At 53.0% G+C, this 19,175-nt stretch overlaps 1 protein-coding gene across 1 annotated transcript; it reads right to left on the bottom strand.

Moving 5' to 3' along the window:
• Positions 1 to 2,722: 2,722 nt before the first annotated feature.
• On the bottom strand, positions 2,723 to 6,818 carry FEM1A (fem-1 homolog A). Its single transcript, XM_051810479.1, has one exon. The coding sequence runs from the start codon at positions 6,656 to 6,658 to the stop codon at positions 4,625 to 4,627; it is 2,034 nt and encodes a 677-aa protein (XP_051666439.1). The 5' UTR covers positions 6,659 to 6,818; the 3' UTR covers positions 2,723 to 4,624.
• Positions 6,819 to 19,175: the final 12,357 nt, after the last annotated feature.

A 19,175-nucleotide genomic window follows, 5' to 3' on the forward strand; every position in this document is an offset into this window, starting at 1 on the left:
GTGGGATGGAAAAGCAAAAGCATTGAGCAGAGCAATGCAGGAGGCTGGAGGGAGCTGGGGATGAGGGGTGGGAGGGTGTTCTGCAGGACCTGGGTGAGGGATGTACCAGGCAGGTACCTACTGAGCTTTAACACCAGGAGGGCACCTGGAGCAAAGCCTCAGATCCCTCCCTCTTCCTCCAGCGTTCCAGGCACAGCCATTTTCCTGATCGTCAGCAGAGGTCACCCCAAAGCCACCGAGTGGCTGGGAAAGGGGCTGTTCCCTGGGTGGAGCAGAGCCCAGAGCCGGCTCACCCTGCGCCGGGAGCAGGGCAGGGCTCACCTGACTCCTCACCCGACTCCTCCCACCCAATTCCTGCCCCTCGGGGGAGCTGAGGAGCCACATCCCTGTTCAAGTGGATCCCGAGGGCCACTGGGATCACAGAGGGAGGTGATGCCAGTCCAGGTGTTTGTGTTTCTGCAGGGGTGTGTGTGCTCCTGTCACTCCACATCTGGCCCAGCATGTTCCAAGCCCAGAGCAGCCAAAGCTCAGGACCCCAACAAACCATCCTGGACCTGGGACTGCCCAAGCTGGGCCCTCACAGGGCCTAATTCTGGACTGTACTCCTTGTTCAAGAACCATGGAAGCCTCACAACCAACCCCTGTATGAGACACATTAGTAAGTCCTCAGAGAAGACTCTGACTGACATTAATCCTTGCTCAGTGGGCACTGGGCTCTACAGTGTCCAGGTTTCTCTCTCCCTCTCCAGCTCTACCTCAGGTTCCCTGTGCACCAGCACCTCCTCCCAGACAAGGACCAGCCTAGAGACAGAGCTGACACTGAGACAGAACCCCCAGCATGGAGAACAGGGATCTCCTCAGCTCTGGCTCCTCTGAGGACACCAAGGACCAGCACGAAGGAGAATGGGCCTCTCTTCCCACCCTGTGTGGAGAGCTGCAACTGCTGCCTTTTCATTTTCCAGCAGCTTGTGTCCCTCAGGATGTCTGCAGGGGGATCCTGGAGAACCTGGGCACTGCCTGAGCTCCAGGGCAAGCTCTGAGCTGGGAACCCAGAGCTGATGTGTCCCTGCTCTTTAACTGCACCAAAGCAGTGGCTGGTACAGTTCTGCATTTAAATCCCACTGAATTTCCTCCTTGGAGGCCACAGGTCCTTTCTCATGGATCTGTCCACAGGTTTGTCTTCTTCCTTCCCTCTCCAAGGAGGTTCAGCTCCTCCTGGACCTCCTCAGTTCCAGCCCAAGCCACCAGGCCTGGCCACACCAAACTCTCCCATCCTGTGCAGCACAAGAACCACAGACCAGCCCTGGTGTTTAGAAGATGCCACCACTGTTGGCTCCCAGCTTTCAACCGGTTTGGATTTCAACTCTGCAGGACCCAGTGACAACAGATTAACTCATCTACTCTCTCCAGAGCCTGCTGGAACCCTCCAAGTGCTCAAATTCCTTTTATTTCTCTATTTTCTGTTAAACAGGTGTTGTGTTAATGCAACTCATGCCTCCCTGCAGTTGGTGCAGGACAGTTCCCTCCCCTCAGGAGAACACACACATCCCTCCTTCCCCAGCTCCTCTCCTGCTATAAATAAACATCACATGAAATTAGGCAACTGGAAGCTGCTCCAGCTTGTAAACAACCTCAGCACAGCCACATCCAGTGTGCCTGGATCACAGACAGGGAGAAGGGAGGATGTGTGGGGTACAGGAGGGTCTGCAGCCACCCCAGTGGAACAGAACTCTTCTCTGTCCAATATAATTACCAAAACAATCCCTGAAACACTGCCCTGCTCCCCACAACTCCACCTTTTGCCCCACACAGAGCTGGCCCAGACAACACCTACAATAAATGAGGCCTGTTCAGTGTATTTACCCCTAAATCATGCAGTGAGTTCTCCCACCCTGTAATTACTATCAGCCTTTAATTGCTGGGCCCTCAGTGTAATTACACATGATTTATGTGTTAAAAATAATAATTAAAAAAAGAATCAAAGCCTTTTCTATCACACAAAATATTCTCCTCCTTGGGGCTGTTGTACCTGACTGGATCCCCAAGCTCCCTGACCACAAGATCCCAGCTCCAGGGTGGCTTCTGCATGGAATAATTCCCTTCCCATCTCTCTGCTCCCAGCTGGAATTGCACTGATCAGCCACTGCCTCTGTCCTGAGGCCACCTGGCTCCCTGTACCTGCCTGGTCCCTGCTCTCCCACACACCTGAAGATCACCTGGAGCACAGGAGGAATATTTGGATGGGAGAAGCCCTTCCCACAGATTTGCAGACACTGGGGAAGGCTAAAGCATTTTTGGAAACCCAGATCCTCGTGTGGAACTTACTCCAGTACCTTTAATCCCTCCAGTTTTGCCCTCCCACCAACAGATTTGGGGTTGAAAAATATCAACTGATAACATAAATTCTGCTTGCTGTGCCCACTGTCCCAGGTGTGTAAGGCAGGCAATACCCAAATCAACACAGATCCTTTCACACTCTTTCATTTCCATCAGAATACAAGGCAAAATATATAAGGAGAGGTGTCATTCCAGTGTCAGTGTTATCCTTTTCCAAGGGAAATGTTTGCCACTGCAGCACAGATTAGTTTTTTCCCAGGAGTAACAACGAATCCATCACACCTGTTGATTGCAAACACCCCATATTTCCATACCCACAGTGTCCCATCCCTGGGGAACAAGCTGGAAATAGAGGCTTCCCAGGAAGAAGTCCAAGGCACTTGCATTCTAGCAGCCATTTTTTGTTTTATTATTTAAAGTTAAGAGCGCTCATCAGCTCACAAAGGAAACAAATCCCATTCCTGCAGTTTAGGTCAGGTTTCAGCCAAAAAAGGAAAAAAAAAAAAACAAACAACAAAAATAGAAGGCAGCTAAACTAACTCTGCACTTTACAGCTCAATTCAAGTTAAACCTCCTTGCTTTATAAATAAATGTTATAGTTAACACTGCAAAAATGTAACGGCAGCTCTACAATATCTTGAAGGGGCAGAGAGCGTTGGTTATTGAGGCTGATAAATACAAGTAGAGAAGCTTCAGTAGCACAGAGGGCACAGGTGGTGCCAGGGGTCTGCTCTCCCAAAAGTGGGACCTTTCCCAAAGCGGGACCTTTCCCAAAGCTCCAAGGCAGCTGCTTCCCCCCTCCCCAGCTGTGCTTCCCACCCTGCTCAGGGCCAAGAAATGAGCCACAGGCTGCCCAAGCCCTGTCACCCCCCCTGCATGAGGACAAACTGCTGCAAACTGTTTGTTTTCCACCACAGAGGGTTCTGCTCATGGAGGCAAAAACCTGCCCTAAAAGCCTTAAAAACCAAGGTGTGTGCAGATCCTAATTCAAGGAAGGAGCTTGTCCAAACAGCAGCCAGGTGAGATTTCAAATTCCACCTCTGAAGTAGCACCATCCTCAGAAAAGTTGAGAAAAAACAAAACAAAACAAAACAAAAAAGAATCAAAAGCCCAAACCAGCTGCTAAGAACCCACTGCACGGAGGTTTAATTCATGGGATAATTAACAGAGGCCAAGGAGATGACACTGAAACCTCCAAAGGACAAGGAGGTACCTTAAACTTTCATTTGTTTCTTCTTCCTCCAGCCCATCCCGGTGCAAACATGGCACAAACACTCACTTGCTTAAATAACCCCCCCAAGCATCCCCACACTACAGGTACCTCCTGCCCTGCAGGGCTTCCTACAGCCTCAGAAATGGTTCAGACTGTGCTGTTTTGGCTCCAAACCCTGGCCACATCCACCCTCACAGCTCAGTCCCTGCTGACCTCTGGAGCTAAAGCACTTCCACCCTGGGAATGGGGCACAGAGGTGTGGAATGGGCGAGCCAAGGGCCTGAACATCACGTTTTTCAACTTGGTTTTAAAGTAAGTTTTTCCTCCCCATTCATAAACCCCGACATCTATGGATGAAACTGTATAACCAGAACTGACCTTCCTCTATCTTACAGGACTGGAGAAGTCTTGCAGCATAGATAGGGCCTGGCTCTACGAGAGAAAAAACATCCCAGCTTTATGCACAATCATGGACATCTCAGGCCTTAAAACACCATTTGGCCAACCAAGAGAGAGAAAAAAACCCCATCCTCAGCACACCCAGCCCTGTGCCATGCAAGGAACTCCCTCAGCAGAGCACGAGCCCCTCGGCTGCTGGACTTGTGCTGTCCCAAATCTGACCAGAGGGAGGGGAAGGGATTAGTTGGAAGGTATTTTATTCCTCACTCGCTTTCTGTGTGTTGGATGTGTGGGCTGGGGAGGGCCAGAGCACGTGGGGGGTGTGTAGCTGCTCCAAAGCTGAACACTGAGTTAATCCAGCACTACCAGGAGAGGCAGCAAGTCCCAGGGAATCTCCATTCTCCTTCCTTCTCAGGACAAGACAGGAAAGGGCAGGGGCTGTGGCCTTCTGTGGACACACAGCACTGGAGAGAGCTGGTACCTGAAGGTGACAACAGTGAGGGACAGCCGTGAGCTCTCGAGCCTCCTCCTCCCTGCCCTGACTCGCCAGCTTTGTGGTGACAGATGGGGACAAAGCTCAGCACCCAGCTGAGGACAGCCCGAGACCTCCAGCTGCTCAACCTCCACGGGGTGGGACAGGCGAGGGAAAGGCTGGGGGACATCAACTCTCGTGCCCTAGTGCAGCTCAATGAAGGCTTCCAGCTCCTCGGGGATGAACCCCTTGTAGGGAATCTTGTGCTTGTCCAGGGCTCGAGCAGCAAGGCACTGGAGGGTGATGTAGTTGAAGGGCTGCATCGTGCTCTTGGTGAGCAGCTTCTCGTCCAGCAGCTCGTAGGCCGTCTGCTTGAAGGCGTTGGTGGCATCCATGTGCGCCCCGGCCTCCATCAGGGCCCTCATGATGAGCGGGCAGTTGTTGCGGGCGGCGACGTGCAGGGGGGTGTTGTTGTCGTAGTCGCGGCTGTCCGGGTCGGCCCCGCACTCCAGGAGCAAGTTCACCACGTGGAGCGACGGGAATTTGCCCACGGGGTAACGCCCCACGGTCGTGGTGTCCTTGTCCACGGCCATGTGCAGGAGGGTGAAGCCGTTCTTGGCCCGGGGGCTGCACTTGAGCAGGCGGTAGATGGTCTGGCGCTTCTGGTGCTCCTGCTCCGGGGTGCACTCCACCTTCTCCAGCAGGAACACCAGGTGCAGGATGATGGCCAACGTCTTGGTGAACTGCACCGAGTCGGCCACGGGGTCCTTGCCGTGCACCAGGGCCCTCTCCACCTCCCGCACCCCTTTGCTCAGCACCCCGATGAGGTCGGAGAAGCCCAGGTGGGTGGCTAAAGTGCCTTTGGAGCGGTCCTGGAGCACGTAGGAGTAAAGCTCGGCAAAGGAAAGGAAGCTGCTGGCAGTCATGGGGCTGAGAGGCTCCAGGTTGCCTTGCTGCATGTCCAGGGCATACTTCCACAGGTTGATGCAGCGCTCGAAGTTGCCGGAGTCGGCGTAGACGGCGCCGCGGTAGCGGATGTAGTAGGAAGTGTCGGGGTGGGAAGGGCCCAGGATGCGCTCCCGGATCAGCAGCGCCTGCATCCGCATCTCATCGGGATCCGTGATCAGGGCCTCCAGTTCCTCCAGAGAATTCACCTCCCGGGAATAGTCATAGGCCAGCACCAGCTGCCGGGGCTCGGGTTTGGGCAGGTACTCCCCGCCCTCGCAGCGCAGCTCCATCGCCCTCCGCCAGTACTTGTGGGCTCCCAGGAGGTCACGTTTCTTATCCACAAACGTGGCACCCAGCAGCTCCAGCGCTTCCACGGCCGCCTCTCGAGTGCAGAACACGGTCGGGACCTCGTCCTGGCTGGAAGCCGAGGCACCGCATCCCTCACCCCCCTCTTCCTGGCAGCCCTGAGTCTCCTTGCCGGCGCCGCAGCCCCTCTGATGGCTCCCGCCCGAGGCGCAGGTCCCGCTCTGGCTCCCCGCAGCCTCCTCCTGCTGCAGCCCCCCCTGGATGAGGTACTCCACGATGTTGGTGTGGCCAGTGACGCTGGCGGCGAGCAGGGGGGTCATTCCATAGCCGTCCTTCTCCATGCGGGCCTTGGAGCGGAGCAGGAGCTGTAGGATCTCCAGGCTGCCGGACTCGGCGCAGTCGTGCAGGGCCGTGTTCCCCTTCACGCTGCGCCGGTTCACGTCGGCCCCTTTCTCCAGCAAGTAGCGGGCGATCTCCCGGTGCCCTTTGTAGCACGAAATCATCAAGCACGTGTGCCCGTGCCGGTTGGCCACCTCCAGGTCGGCCCCGCGCTCGCCCACCAGGTACCGCACGATCTCCAGGTGCCCATCGAAGCAGGCGGCCCGCAGCGGGGTGGAGTTGGTCAGCGTGGTCTGGTTCACCGAGGCGCCGTGGTCCAGGAGGCTCCGCACCACCCCCAGGTGCCCGGCGGCCGAGGCCGCCCACAGCGGCGGGGCCCCCTCGATGGTCTCGCCGTCGAAGCTGACGGAGCCGCCCTCCTCCACGCGGGCCCCGCAGTGATCCAGCAGGTACTCCACCACCTCCAGGTGCCCGTGCCGCGCCGCGATCAGCAGCGGGGTGCTGCCCGCCCCGGGGCCGCCGCCGCCGCCGGGCCCCGCCGTCAGCGCCTCCAGCTCCTCACGGCTGCGGCTGCCCAGGAGCTTCTGCAGCAGCTTCAGCTTCCCGTCGCGGGCCGCGTTGTACACGGCCGTGCGCAGGTCCATGGCGCCGGGGGCCGCGTCCTGGCCATGGACCGGCGGCTCCGGCGCGGCCCCAGCGCGGCGCGGGGCGGGCGGGGGGCGGCGAGACCCCCCTGCCCTCAGCACGGCGGGACCTTCACCGCCCGGGCCCGACCGCCATCTCAGGCTGCGCCAAGGAACAAAATGGCGCCGCGCGGGGCGGGGCGCGCCGCGCGGAGGATGATGGGAAATGCAGTCCCGCGAGAGGCGCGCCCCGCACGGTCCCGCGCCGTGCGCACTCGGTTTCCCAGGAGGCAGCACGGGAGCGGGCAGTGGGCAGGGCGCGCAACCCGCCTCGCGCGAGGCATGCTGGGAATTGTAGTTCCAGCGCACCAGCAGCCAGCGCCACCAAGCGGGCTCTGCCGGAGTCCGGACTACATTTCCCAGCGTGCCTCGCGCGGGCCGATGCGTGAGGAGCGGGTGCCGCACAAATATCTTTATAATTCACAGCGTGTGTACGTTTAATGCCGTTTTTATTTATATTAAATTCCTTGATGTAGTTGAACTTCAAGACACAGCGGCTTACACAGCGTTAATCTAACGTGGTTTAATTGCTGCGAACCATTTGTGTTCTGTGGGATCAGAATATCCTGAGCTGGAACGGGAACGGACCCTCAGGGATCATCCAGTGCGACCCCGTTGCTGCGACAGATCTGATGGAGCGTTTTAAGGTGCAGCTTTCTGCTTTGGAGGTGGCAAAGCCTCGTCTCCAACAGCAAACACAGATTTGTTCCCTCAAATCCCCTCCACAGGACGTTATGTCCAGTTCCCTCCATCCCTGAGTGACAATGCCTGCCTGGAGCGAGGGAAAACACTCGAGCAATAAATAACCCAGCTTAGATGAGCAAAGCTTTACTCACCAGAACCTATTTTTAGGGCATAAGTTGACTTTAAGTGTCTCTAATCTTTATACAGGGAATCGGCATGGGGTTTCTCCCACTGTATTTTATTTATAGCTGTTTTTCTCCTTTCCGGGAAAATAAGATTAGTCTCATTATTTCCATTATTATTATTCCGTCTGTCATGATTATTATTCAGTCCATCCACCCATTTTAGGTCTTGTCTGGAATTACTGTGGATTATCCCGCTAATGCCTGTTGCCTTCGCACTGAATATCACTTTTGTTGCTAAGAAACTGCTTTTGCATAACAGGCACTGTTGAGCCCAGTTTTCACTTCAGCAGCTGCTAAAAAGTCACCGGGGAGCAGCAGGTGCTCCTGGGAGCCAGAGCCGGAGTGTCCGTGGCAGGATTCCCACACGAGGGCTGAGTGTGCTCAGGGATCCTTCCCTGGGAGGGTGGGAGGCCCTGGCACAGGTTGCCCAGAGAAGCTGTGACTGCCCCATCCCTGGAAGTGTCCAAGGCCAGGTTGGAGCAACCTGGAATAGTGGAAGGTGTCCCTGCCCATGGCAGGGGGTGGAACTGGATGAGCTTTAAGGTCCTTTCCAAACCAAACCATTCCATGGTTCTGTGGTTCAGTGACACCTCCGGTGTGTCCGTGCTGTGCAAGGGCAGCTTCCTGCACATCGGGACAGGAGGAATCACAGGATCATTTAGGTTGGAAAAGCCCTCCAGGATCGAGTCCAACCATTCCCCCAGCACTGCCAAGGCCACCACTAATCCATGTCCCCAAGTGCCACATCCACACAGCTTTTAAATCCCTCCAGGAATGGGGACTCCACCACTGCCCTGGGCAGCCCCTTCCAGAGCTTAACAACCCTTTCAGTGAAGAAATATTCCCTAATATCCAACCTAAACCTCCCCTGGCACAACTTGAGGCCGTTTCCTCTCATCCTGCCCCTTGTTCCCTGGGAGCAGAGCCCGACCCCCTCCTGACTCCCCCCTCCTGTCAGGGAGTTGCAGAGAGGGAAAAGGTCCCCTCTGAGCCTCCTTTTCTCCAGGCTGAGCCTCCCCAGCTTCCTCAGCCACTCCTCTGTGTGTGCTGGAATACCTGGAATCATTCCCTATCCCTCTGAGGTGCGAATAAACAACTCTGGGCACAAATTCACTGTGTTTTCACACCTAAACAGTGGTTTGGGCACACTGGGTCCGTGTTACACTGCCCTGAGAACCTTGCTGTGTGTCTGTGTGCAGCAGCTCCCTGGGTGTGAATATCCAAGCTGTCCCTCTGTCCCCACTGGGAACATCCACGTGCAAACCCCCTCCCCAGCTTTGAGGCTGTTTGTGCTGCAGGTCAAGGCACAGACACGGTGACATTTCCTCTCCCCGCTGGCTCCTCGTGTTGCCATGGTGACCAGATGCACTCGCTCTTTTATCTGAAGTATCTATTAACCAAAGCTTCCTATTAATTTCCCCTCCACAGAATCCATTAGGGATTCACCTGAACACCACGAAGGCTTTTTAGGTCCCAAATCCACCTCAGAACCTGCCCCTCGTTCTGGGGTGGGCTCAGAGTGGCTTAAAGTGCAGCTGATGGAAATGTTTTTTTCCATCAATAAATTGCTTAGTAATGAGGCAATAAAGAGCACGAGGAGAAGGGTCACAAAAGCCTCTCCCTGTGGATCTGTGAATATGGAATGTACTGGAGCCTCAGGACCTTGGTCCCAGCCCGGGTGTACCTGGATAATTCTGGCTGGGGAGTCACAGAGAGCTGGAGGTGGGGGTGGAGGGGCTGTACCTGCATCACCCTCAAAGGTCTGGGGCAGGATTTTGACTGTGGCAGAAACCAGAGTCACTTTGTCACCTCGGTTCTCCTGCGTCCTGTGGCTTCTCTTGGTGAGGTCACCACCAAAAGTGTCCCAAACCAGGGCACCAGGGGGATGGAGACATCACACAGGATCAGAACCATGGAATCACAGAATGGATTGGGTTGGAAAGGACCTTAAAGCCCATCCAGGTCCATCCCCTGCCACGGGCAGGGACACCTTCCACTAGCCCAGGTTGCTCCAAGCCCTGTCCAACCTGGCCTTGGACACTTCCAGGGATGGGGCAGCCACAGCTTCTCTGCCCAACCTGTGCCAGGACCTCCCTACCCTCCCAGCCAAGAGTTCCTTCCCAATATCCCACCTCAATTTCCCCTCTTTCAGTTTGAAGCCATTCCCTGTGTCCTGTCCCTCCACCCCTTGTCCCAAGTCCCTCTCCTGCTCTCCTGGAGCACCTTTAGGCCCTGGAAGGGGCTCTCAGGCCTCCCTGGAGCCTTCCCTTCTCCAGGTGACCCTCCCCAGCTCTCCCAGCCTGTGTCCCAAAGCTGGAGGGTGTCTGCTGAACCAGATCAGCAGCAGTGGTGCAGCTCCCACTTCCACTGGCACAACAACTGGGAATAAAGGATCAGTAACACCCATCTGAGAGTGTCTCAAAGCCACCACGTCCCTCCTGTACAGTCCACAGCCCCCACAGGGCCCCAGGGACCCCGAAGGATTTGTGGGGTGACACACACAGAGCCCCAATCCAGAGTTCTGGGAATAGAGAGGGGAGTTAAATACCCAGGGGAGGAAGAGCAGGTAAAAAATGAGCCGTTTTGACAGGGCTGCCAGACTGTGTGGCAGGAGGGTTAATTTTTTTTGAAGCTGCCATTTCATATTCCCTTTCAGACAAGCTGAATTACACGGTGCTGGCTTCTCCAGGAGTAGCATAATTTTCCTCATGGAAATAATGACAGGGTACTTAAAAAGCAAGTGAATGGATGGCTGAAGTACTGGGCAGAGACTTCTGAAATCCAGGCTGAGCCCTCACCTTTGCTAGAGGCTTCTTTGGTGACCTTGGGCCAGTCACTTAATCTTCCTGTGTCTCAATTCCCTGCCAATAACATGGCAATAATAACTGTCCTTGCTCTGTCTGGCTTATTTAGGCTGCAAAGTCAGAATTTACAGCTTGTGTTTTCTCTTCTTTGAGGGCAACCGAAGCCAAAGAGCTTCAGTCCATCCTGAGCAGTCTGGGACACCCCAAAATGCAACGTGGATAACAAATCAAGGCCTGGGATATGTGATTGGGAACATTCTTACACGAGAATTCCTAATCCATTGCTCCCCATCGCTTCCCTCAAAATGTGGAGGGGTTTAGAACTGTGCTAAGAGTTGCAAAAGCACCGAAATAATTTAGGAACAGAGGCCAGGCCGATTTATTGAATCCCTGAGTTACTTCTGAAAGGGCGAGGGGGTAATTTAGACACCTGCAGAATTTCCTGCCAGGTCTTTGTGCTCAGTCTGTGGCTGCAGCAGCTCCTTGGTTTTTTTTCAGTTTAAACTGAGGTTTGCAGGCAGCTGTGTACCCAGGTTTTATCCATCCCTTCAGCTTTTAGGGGTTTGTGTGATTTCCAGAAGCTGAGGGAAGATGCTTCCTTGCTACGAGAGCCAATGAAGATGAGATTTTTCTCTGTAGTTGAGCAATTTGCTGTACAAAGGGAACAATTCTAAAAATAGGGAGAAATGGCACCATGACATTAAGAGGAACGATGACCCAATCCCCAACTTGCTGCAGGGGCTTTTGTCCTATAACTGCCTTCCCTATTAGGGCTGTGATGACATTATTTGCTGTGGTTATGTGGGGCACGAGGCCACGGGTACCTGGAAGGGAGGATTTTGATCAGACTGCAGAGGATGAACACACCAGAGAGGCTTGTTGGGGAACACTAAATCAGTGGAGTTTCATTTACATCAGACACCAGCCCAGCCATTCCAGCATTAATGGCTGCACTGCTGCCCTCGGAATTTGGTGTGGATTTAATCTGTCAGTGGGGGAGTAAAAGGGAGGGGGAGAGTGAGACCTTCTGGCTTATGAAATGTGGATCTTTTCTTTCAGGCACCATCAAAGGACAGGGACTTGTAGTGGTTTAAAATTCTTTTGGCAAGAGATTTGTGGCTGCCCCATCCCTGGAAGTGTCCAAGGCCAGGCTGGAGCAACCTGGGCTAGTGGAAGGTGTCCCTGCCCATGGCAGGGGGTGGGACTGGATCACCTTTAAGGTCTCTCCCAACCCAAATCATTCTGGGATTCTGTGATTCCTAAATCACATATTCCATTGTACCAGTGATGTGGGCAGTGCTGAGCATATCCTGGGTTGGTTAAAAAAAAGAAAGAGAAAAAGAAAGTGCTCAACAGCACCAACAACCCAAATTATTAAAGACATTTCAGTACTTTTACCACTGGCCTTGACAGGATTCAGGAGTTTCATTTTCACACCTGAATACCTTTGAGAATAGAGGCTCTGAGTGGTGTTGAAAATCTGTTCTTTTTATATTTTGAAGCCCTGCTGGAAGCAAAGGGCTCCACTCTCCAAACAACCCCTGCCAGGCATCGAGGTCCCAGCAGTGCCTGAGTGCCCAGCAGGGCCCTGCCCCTGCACTGGTGTGTTGGGGGGGCTTTCAGGGAGACACTTCCCTTCCTGACAGCTGATTTCCAGTGAAACTGTGTTGAATGGAGGCAGGGGAGTGCCAGGTTTGGGGGGCTGCAGGATGAGCCCCAGGATGAGCTTGGTTCTTCTCGGGTGCATCTCCCTTTGCTTCTCTCAGAGCCCAGACTTGGTTGACTTTAAGAGGATGGGATGAGGAGCAGAACAAGGCACATCCTGACCTCCAAAGCACTTCCAGGCACAGCCAGCTCTCAGGTCCAGGGCTCTCGGGGTCTCTGGGCCGTGGCAGCCTGGGCTGTATGGCAGGCTATGATTTGTTGTCACCTTTATAAACAGAACAACAAAATCACTAGTCTTCCACACAGAGCCAGACCAGGAGAGCAGCGCTCCCTCCTCAGGGATGTCCTCCTGCACGTCTTCTCCTGCTTTCCTTCCTCAGTTTTATCAGCCTTTAATTCTTGTTCTTGCCTCTCCTTTCAGGGATGGATGCTGCTCTTTGCAGAGTTCCTCATGAGACCGTGGCAAACCTCCCTGCAATCATCTCTCCAATTTGTGGCTGTTCCCGTGAGTTTCTGCTCCATTTTCTCACTCCTGGAGGCTCTACAGGGACATCAGGGCTCAGCAGGGGCTCCTCTTTCCTTACCCTCTGATAAAACTTCTCCAGGAGTGCTCTGTCAACCTGTCTGTCTCCTGGTTATATTTCAGTTGACTAAAATAAGCAAATGCAATGTATACTGGGGAACGCTGGAGAAAAGGACTCAGCAAAAGAAAAGATAATGATAGTGCTGAGTTTCCTGGAATCCCACTGAGAGGCTGATTTAAGCAAGAAAAACAAACCCCTTTTGCTGTTTCCTTTCCCTGGATTTGTTGATGAGCAATCTTTAGTTCACCCCAGGTCCAGCTTTGCTTCCACTCCCCAGCTTTCCTCTGTTAATACCTCACATATGGCACGGCTCAGGTGTGAAAGGACAATGCTGGCTCACATCCATGGAAAGGATTGGACTTTATTCCCTGTCTGAGTGAGGCTTACTTACCTCAGCCACTGAAACCAGGCAGGGAACAGCATCCTTCCCATCTTCACCAAGCCTGTTAGATGTACTTCTGTAAGCAGGTGGCACCAAAAAAAAAAAAAATGAAAGGGAAAGAAACAAAAACTATCCCTCAGGAGCTGCTGCTCCTTTCATGGGAGGAGAAAGAGTGTGGAGCAACAGGAGAGGGTTTCCTGCTGCTGACAGGGGTTGTGCCCTGTGTGAGCTCACAGAGAGCAGCCCCATCCCTCCCTTCCTCCCTCCCTTTTTTTCTTTAACATATGTGCTTTCTATGGGCACTTTAATCAAACTCCAGATGGGTTGTTTCAGTCAGGGGATTTGTGCTGCTCTGGAGATAAGAGTCCTTTGTGCTGGCCTAGGTAGCAAGAGTGTTTGTGATAACTGGAGCTGATACCAGGAGATGTCCAGGTGGTCTTATTTAACAGGGAGCATTAGTGATACCACCATTGTCCAGGAAATCAGATAAAACTGGGTCCAGGTGTTACCCAACACCGTGTTTGTGTAAGGACAGTACCAACTGCTGCCTGCACTGAGCCCCAGAGCAGCACTGCAGAGGGGAGTGTTCTTGTACAGGATCCCCATCACCCCCAAACTTCTCAGGGTGCACCATTGAAAGGGAAAAATTTAACCAGGAGTTGGACTTGGATGATCCTTGTGGGTCCCTTCCAACTCAGGATATTCCATGATCCTAAGCTGAATATCAAGTGAGCTTCACACTGAATATAAGATCACTCTTGGATGTCCTAAACTGAAGAATTTCACTTAAACCATCACACATTTTCCTCTCTGCCCTCCCACAGAGAGGTCTCTAACGAAAACATTTGGGGAGTGAGACGATTTAGGAATAAAAATTCAGGACAATTCACTCTTCTGCCCAGGCTAATTAGAAGAGAGGAGGAATTGTACAGATGGATGAACTGGAGAGAGAGGAGACAGTTTGGGAAGTGCTAACCTGGACTGTAATTTCAGGTGACAAGGACACTTTTCAGTCCTCGTTCTGGAGTGACACTGCACAGTGACACACCAGCTGCAGGAAGGGATTTATCACAAATCATTGCTAGAAAATCACATAAAAATCAAGACAAAAGAAGTATGAGCGAGACCTGAACTCTTCTTATGGTTTTACACTCAGCCATTCCCTTTTAAGAGCAGGGTATTTAGTAGGAAGCATAAATTGCAGGCTCAGAGTCGTGCAATGTCTAGACTCCAGCTCGTGGGATCTGTCTCCGTGGGGCCATATTTCTCACCCTGATATTTTTCAGGACACCTCTGCTTTGTCCCAGAGATTTCAGGGATGTGGAAGCTCCCAGCTCCTCATACCAGTGGCAGCTGGGAGGCTGCTGGAGTCCCTTGGTAATTGTTTGTATGGATGGGAGCTCAACTTAGCTGCAGAACACGGGGGGGAAAAAGCCTGGTTGGAAGGAGAGGGGACTTTTGGCCCCCAGCTGTGCCAGAACAGGCTCATCACCCAGAGATCCCCAGCTGCACTTCCAGGCTGTAAATTAAACAAACAGTGTTTCCTCTAGACCAGACCACAGGGATGGCAGAGAGAACAATGTGGCCTTATTGCTGTTATTTCCTTTGGTTTCAATCTCTGTCCTCTGCCCCCACCTCCTCCCCAGACCCGTGGTGCCCACTTTACCCGATTTGCCATTTATTACCCTGCTTTAAAGAGAGGCAGGGGGAAAAAGGCTCAGTGCAAATTATATTTTGAGCTGTTGTGCTTTGCCTCTTTGGTGGATAATAAATCTCTCTGGCAATGCTCCTCTGTATAGGATTTGTCATTAAATGCAATTAAACAAACCCTGCAGGTGTCCATGATCAGGCCTGCAGCAGCCCATTCACAACTGCAATGTTATTATCAGCCTGACAACAAAACACCAGATATTTCCTGAGCTCCTCTGATCGATGAGCTCGCCTGACTTGGAACTGGGAGGGAGGAGAAAAGGGCCTTCAGAGCGCTTCAAATGCTCTTTAGACTTATTGATGGAAAAGTCAAAAAGCTGCTCGGCAATCAGAGGGAAGGTGGGGAGAGAGAAAGGCAGAGGGACTGGAGAGCTGAGAGGGAAAAATGAGAGAGGAGTGTTTGGGAGTAAAAAGGCAGAAATGAGGCAAGATATCACATGGGACCCACCCGCCCAATGAGTTGGCTAATGCACAAGAGTAGGATTTAGGAGGCAAGGAGGGTATTTTAGGGATGATTCTTTGGCAGTTGGGCTTTTAGTGTTAGGTGAGTCATGCAGGCTCCCTCTGCAGTCAGCACAAATATTCCTCTCATCCCGAGGCAGGACTGGCAGGTTGACCTGTTGTCCAGGGATGTTTGCCAGCCTTCATAAATTGTAGCCAAATGGTTGGATCAGACACACAAATAATTGGAAATCCCACCTGGAACAGCCAAAGGAATTGGCTTTTTCAAGGCTGGGTTGGACGGGGCTTGGAGCAACCTGATCTAGTGGAAGGTGTCCCTGGCCATGGCAGGGGGGTGGAATGAAAGGAGCTTTAAGGTCCTTTCCAAACCAAACCATCCTGGGATTCTGTGGCTCTCTGAGTGTGTGTCCCCCTCCATCTCTGTTCACACAGAGGCATGTCCTGGCACAGCCTTGGGCACGCTGGCACGCTCCAGAGGTGCTGCTGACAGGATTTGTCCAGAGCAGATGCAACAACATTCACACCTGAATTGTTGTGTGCCCTGACAATCAGGAACAGGGAGAAAGCTCCTGTGGTTTCTGTCAGCCATCCCAGGCAGCCTGTGGAGTGTGAAGGTCAGGGACTCACAGGGGACTGGCTGCTGCTGAATCCAGTGAGAGAGAAAAATTTGCCAACACCAGTCGAATCCTTCTGCCTGACTTGTTTGCTCAGCTCAGCCTCGGGGTGCTCTTGGGATGAACCTCATTCCTCTCCTGCTCCCACCCCAGGAATCCTGGTTTAGCCCAGCTGGCTGCTGGGGCACACATGGAATTGCAGTGGCAAGGACAACACTGTTATTGCTGTTCTAGTGCCACCAAAACCGAGGGATTTGGGGGTTGGATAAAGGGGTTAAATGAGTGGGTGGCTGTACTGCACATGTAAAGTGTGAGGGGTGATTGTTCTACAAAAAAAACCCTATGGAGGTGTCTTTGATTAAGATTTTATAGCCTCATCTGTAGGACAAACAGCACAGGGCCCTGTTTGCTGCCATCCAAGATCACACTGTGATTGTGGCAGAAGGAGCCAGGAATTCTGTGATCAATCCATGGGTCTCAGGATGACCATTTCCCTGGACACTGCATGTGGATCACTCTGCAGTGCTGGTCTCTGGCTCCCTGATTCCAGGGCAGTCCAGATTCAACTCTGTATTCCCACTTCACCTGCTGGGTTGTGCCACTAGCAAACCACCATGTGATGATCTGGTGGCCCCAGTCAGCACTGGTGGGTTGAAGGTGCCAGAAGGGCTCTGTCCCTGTGGTACCACAGAATTTGGCCACCAAGTCTGGCTGCAAAGTGTCAATTCACTGACCACAGCAGTGAGGGTGGTCCTTGGGTCAGTGGGGGTCTGCAAGGGCATGGAAAAATCCACAGCTACCAGTGTTGCTTGTCATGGAATCCCAGAATGGTTTGGGTTGGGAGAGAACTTAGAGATCATCCAGTGCCACCCCCTGCCATGGGCAGGGACACCTTCCACTATTCCAGGTGGCTCCAAGCCCCATCCAACCTGGCCTTGGACACTTCCAGGGATGGGGCAGCCACAGCTTCTCTGGGCAACCTGTGCCAGGGCCTCCCCACCCTCCCAGGGAAGAATTCCTTCCCAGTATCCCATCTAACCCTGCCCTCTGGCAGTGGGAAGCCATTCCTCCTGGCTTCTGTCCCTCCAGGCCCTTGGAAAAATCCACGACCAAAAATTTATGAATAAATCCATTTTGCTTGGCTTCACCTGCAGACCTGGGGAATGCTGAGGTGACACTGGCCCAGAACATTTGGGAGCCACAGATGTAGGAATCCCAGCGGGTGTGGAACGTGGCATTGCCCCACTCCAGCCCCTTCCACCTCCCTCTGCTCTCAGCCAGAAAGCCAGAAACACTTCTGATTCCCTACCCTGGCTGCTGTAGGGTTTGCAGTGGGGGGCTCAGGCTGTCACAGAGGGATGTGCCCTCTCCCAAGGCAGAGGGACAAGCACTGGCACATCCCCGTGCCAGCCCAGGAGCTGGGGGGCTGCTAATGAGCATCCCTGGGACAGGTCTGCAGCCACTGGTGTGAATGAGCTGGGGCTGCTCTGAGTCCTCCAGGACTTTGGTGGAACTCTGCTGATTTACACCACGAGAGCTGGGGCTGGAGGGGAAAACCCCCTGGAGTTTCCATCAGCGGGTGTGAGAGCAGGGAGGGAGCCTGGTGAGAGCTGAGGGGGCACAGGGAGCAAATCAAGGGCAGGATGGAAATGCACATCGGCTTGGATCGACTTCAGCAAACCAACAAACACTTTTTTTTTTTTTTCCATCCCTTCTTTCCACCTCCCTTCCTCCCCACCTCCAGCAGCTCCTCTCCCCGTGCTGCTCATCTCCCTTTGTGCACCTCTTACCCGCACTCTCCTCTCTAAACAGGTGCAGTTGCCACTCAATAGACTTTAATTACCACTTCAAGGGCTCTCACCGGGGTCTGCGGGAGGGTGGAGATGAATTTTCCCGAGGATTATGTGTGTCTGAGTTCTCTTCACTCAGATGGCAATATTGCTGTCAGCCTGGATCCTTCGAGAGACCTGCTCTTCGTGTTAACAAAAAGAGAAACTGCTGCTGAAGTTACAAAAAACCACCCAGCCATTAGCTGGATTAATTAGCAGGACAGCAAACGGGGCTGGAGAAAAATATTGTAGAAAATTTAAAACCCAGGGGTCTCAGCTGGGCTCCTAAACCGTTATTTCTGCTTGCAAATCAAGAAGTGGAGAGCTCAGCATCTCCCAAGATTTCTGTGGGAGACTGGGCTCTGAAAATACAAGTTGTTTTAAACCACTTTACCTTCTTTTTTGCTCCGTGCTCTTCCCATCACGGCTCACCAGAGAGACACACTGTTAATGCATCCTGCTGGGGCCCTGGGGATTCCTCTGTCAGTCCATTCCTGGCTTCAGCACAGCTTGCCTGTGATGGAGGAATTATTCCCAGTGTTTAACTGGTAACATAGCATAATTTTGATTATTAAGATCCTCTTCAAAAGGCTAATCCTGGAGAATGCAGAGCAGCTGATGTCTGTTGGAGCTGCTTGGAATTGTTTGCCTGGGATGTGAGCATGGAGATGCACACAGAAATTTAGATACATGCAGAGAGGAGCTGGGAACATAACAGGATCTTTTGGGACAGGGAAAAATCTCCAAATATTTTAAAAAATCATTTCTTTTGCTCAACATTAACATTTCTAATTTTTCCACGAAACGAAACGCAGGAAGGAGTTTTGTTTTATAGCAAATTAAGCGACGTTTCCTCCTGCCAAAATGAAGTTTGTTTCCCCTAAACAAGCAATTCAGCAAATTGGGCAAACGCTGTAGGCAAATCTGCATTTTTGCAGATGTGTTTTGCATCTTGCCCAGCCCCAGAACAGCTGGGCACGTCCAACATCTGTCTGGCTCCTGCAGAGCCCGTGGCCAAGGGCAGCACAGTGTGAGCCCTGGGATAGTCAGGGCTGAGCTCTCTGCATCCCTGCACTGAGCCAGCTGCTGTTCCTGAGTTAGTGTCCAGGCTCCTCTCATCCCTCGGGTGTTATCCCAAGTGTTGGGCCCCAAACAGTGGGTGAGGGTCTCACCTGCAGCCCCGTCCCTGCTCCCGAGGGCCGCTCGTGTCCCTCCGGCACCGCTCGCGCTCCCGTCTGCCCCGGGGTTTTCCTGGCACCTGCAGCACAAAGACAGAAGGGATAAAGGAGGGATGGATGGATGGACAACACTGATGGAATGGGTCATGGTTGGACTCGATGAGCTTAGAGATCTTTTCCAACCCTAATGAATATCCAGGATGCTGGGGAAGGAGCAGAGTGATCCTAAAGGCACGTCAGCCCTAAGACATCCTTCATCTCTCATCATGTGGGCTCTGGGTGCAGCTGTGACCCCAAAAAGTGAGAAGGTGGATGGCACAGGGACTGGGATGGGAAAAGGAAGAGGCACAGTGATGTGCCCACAAGGGACTTCTCCCTGTG

Source organism: Manacus candei, unplaced genomic scaffold (assembly GCF_025592945.1).
Source record: "Manacus candei isolate 608988 ecotype Guabito, Panama unplaced genomic scaffold, ASM2559294v1 h1tg000078l, whole genome shotgun sequence".
Taxonomy (NCBI): domain Eukaryota; kingdom Metazoa; phylum Chordata; class Aves; order Passeriformes; family Pipridae; genus Manacus; species Manacus candei.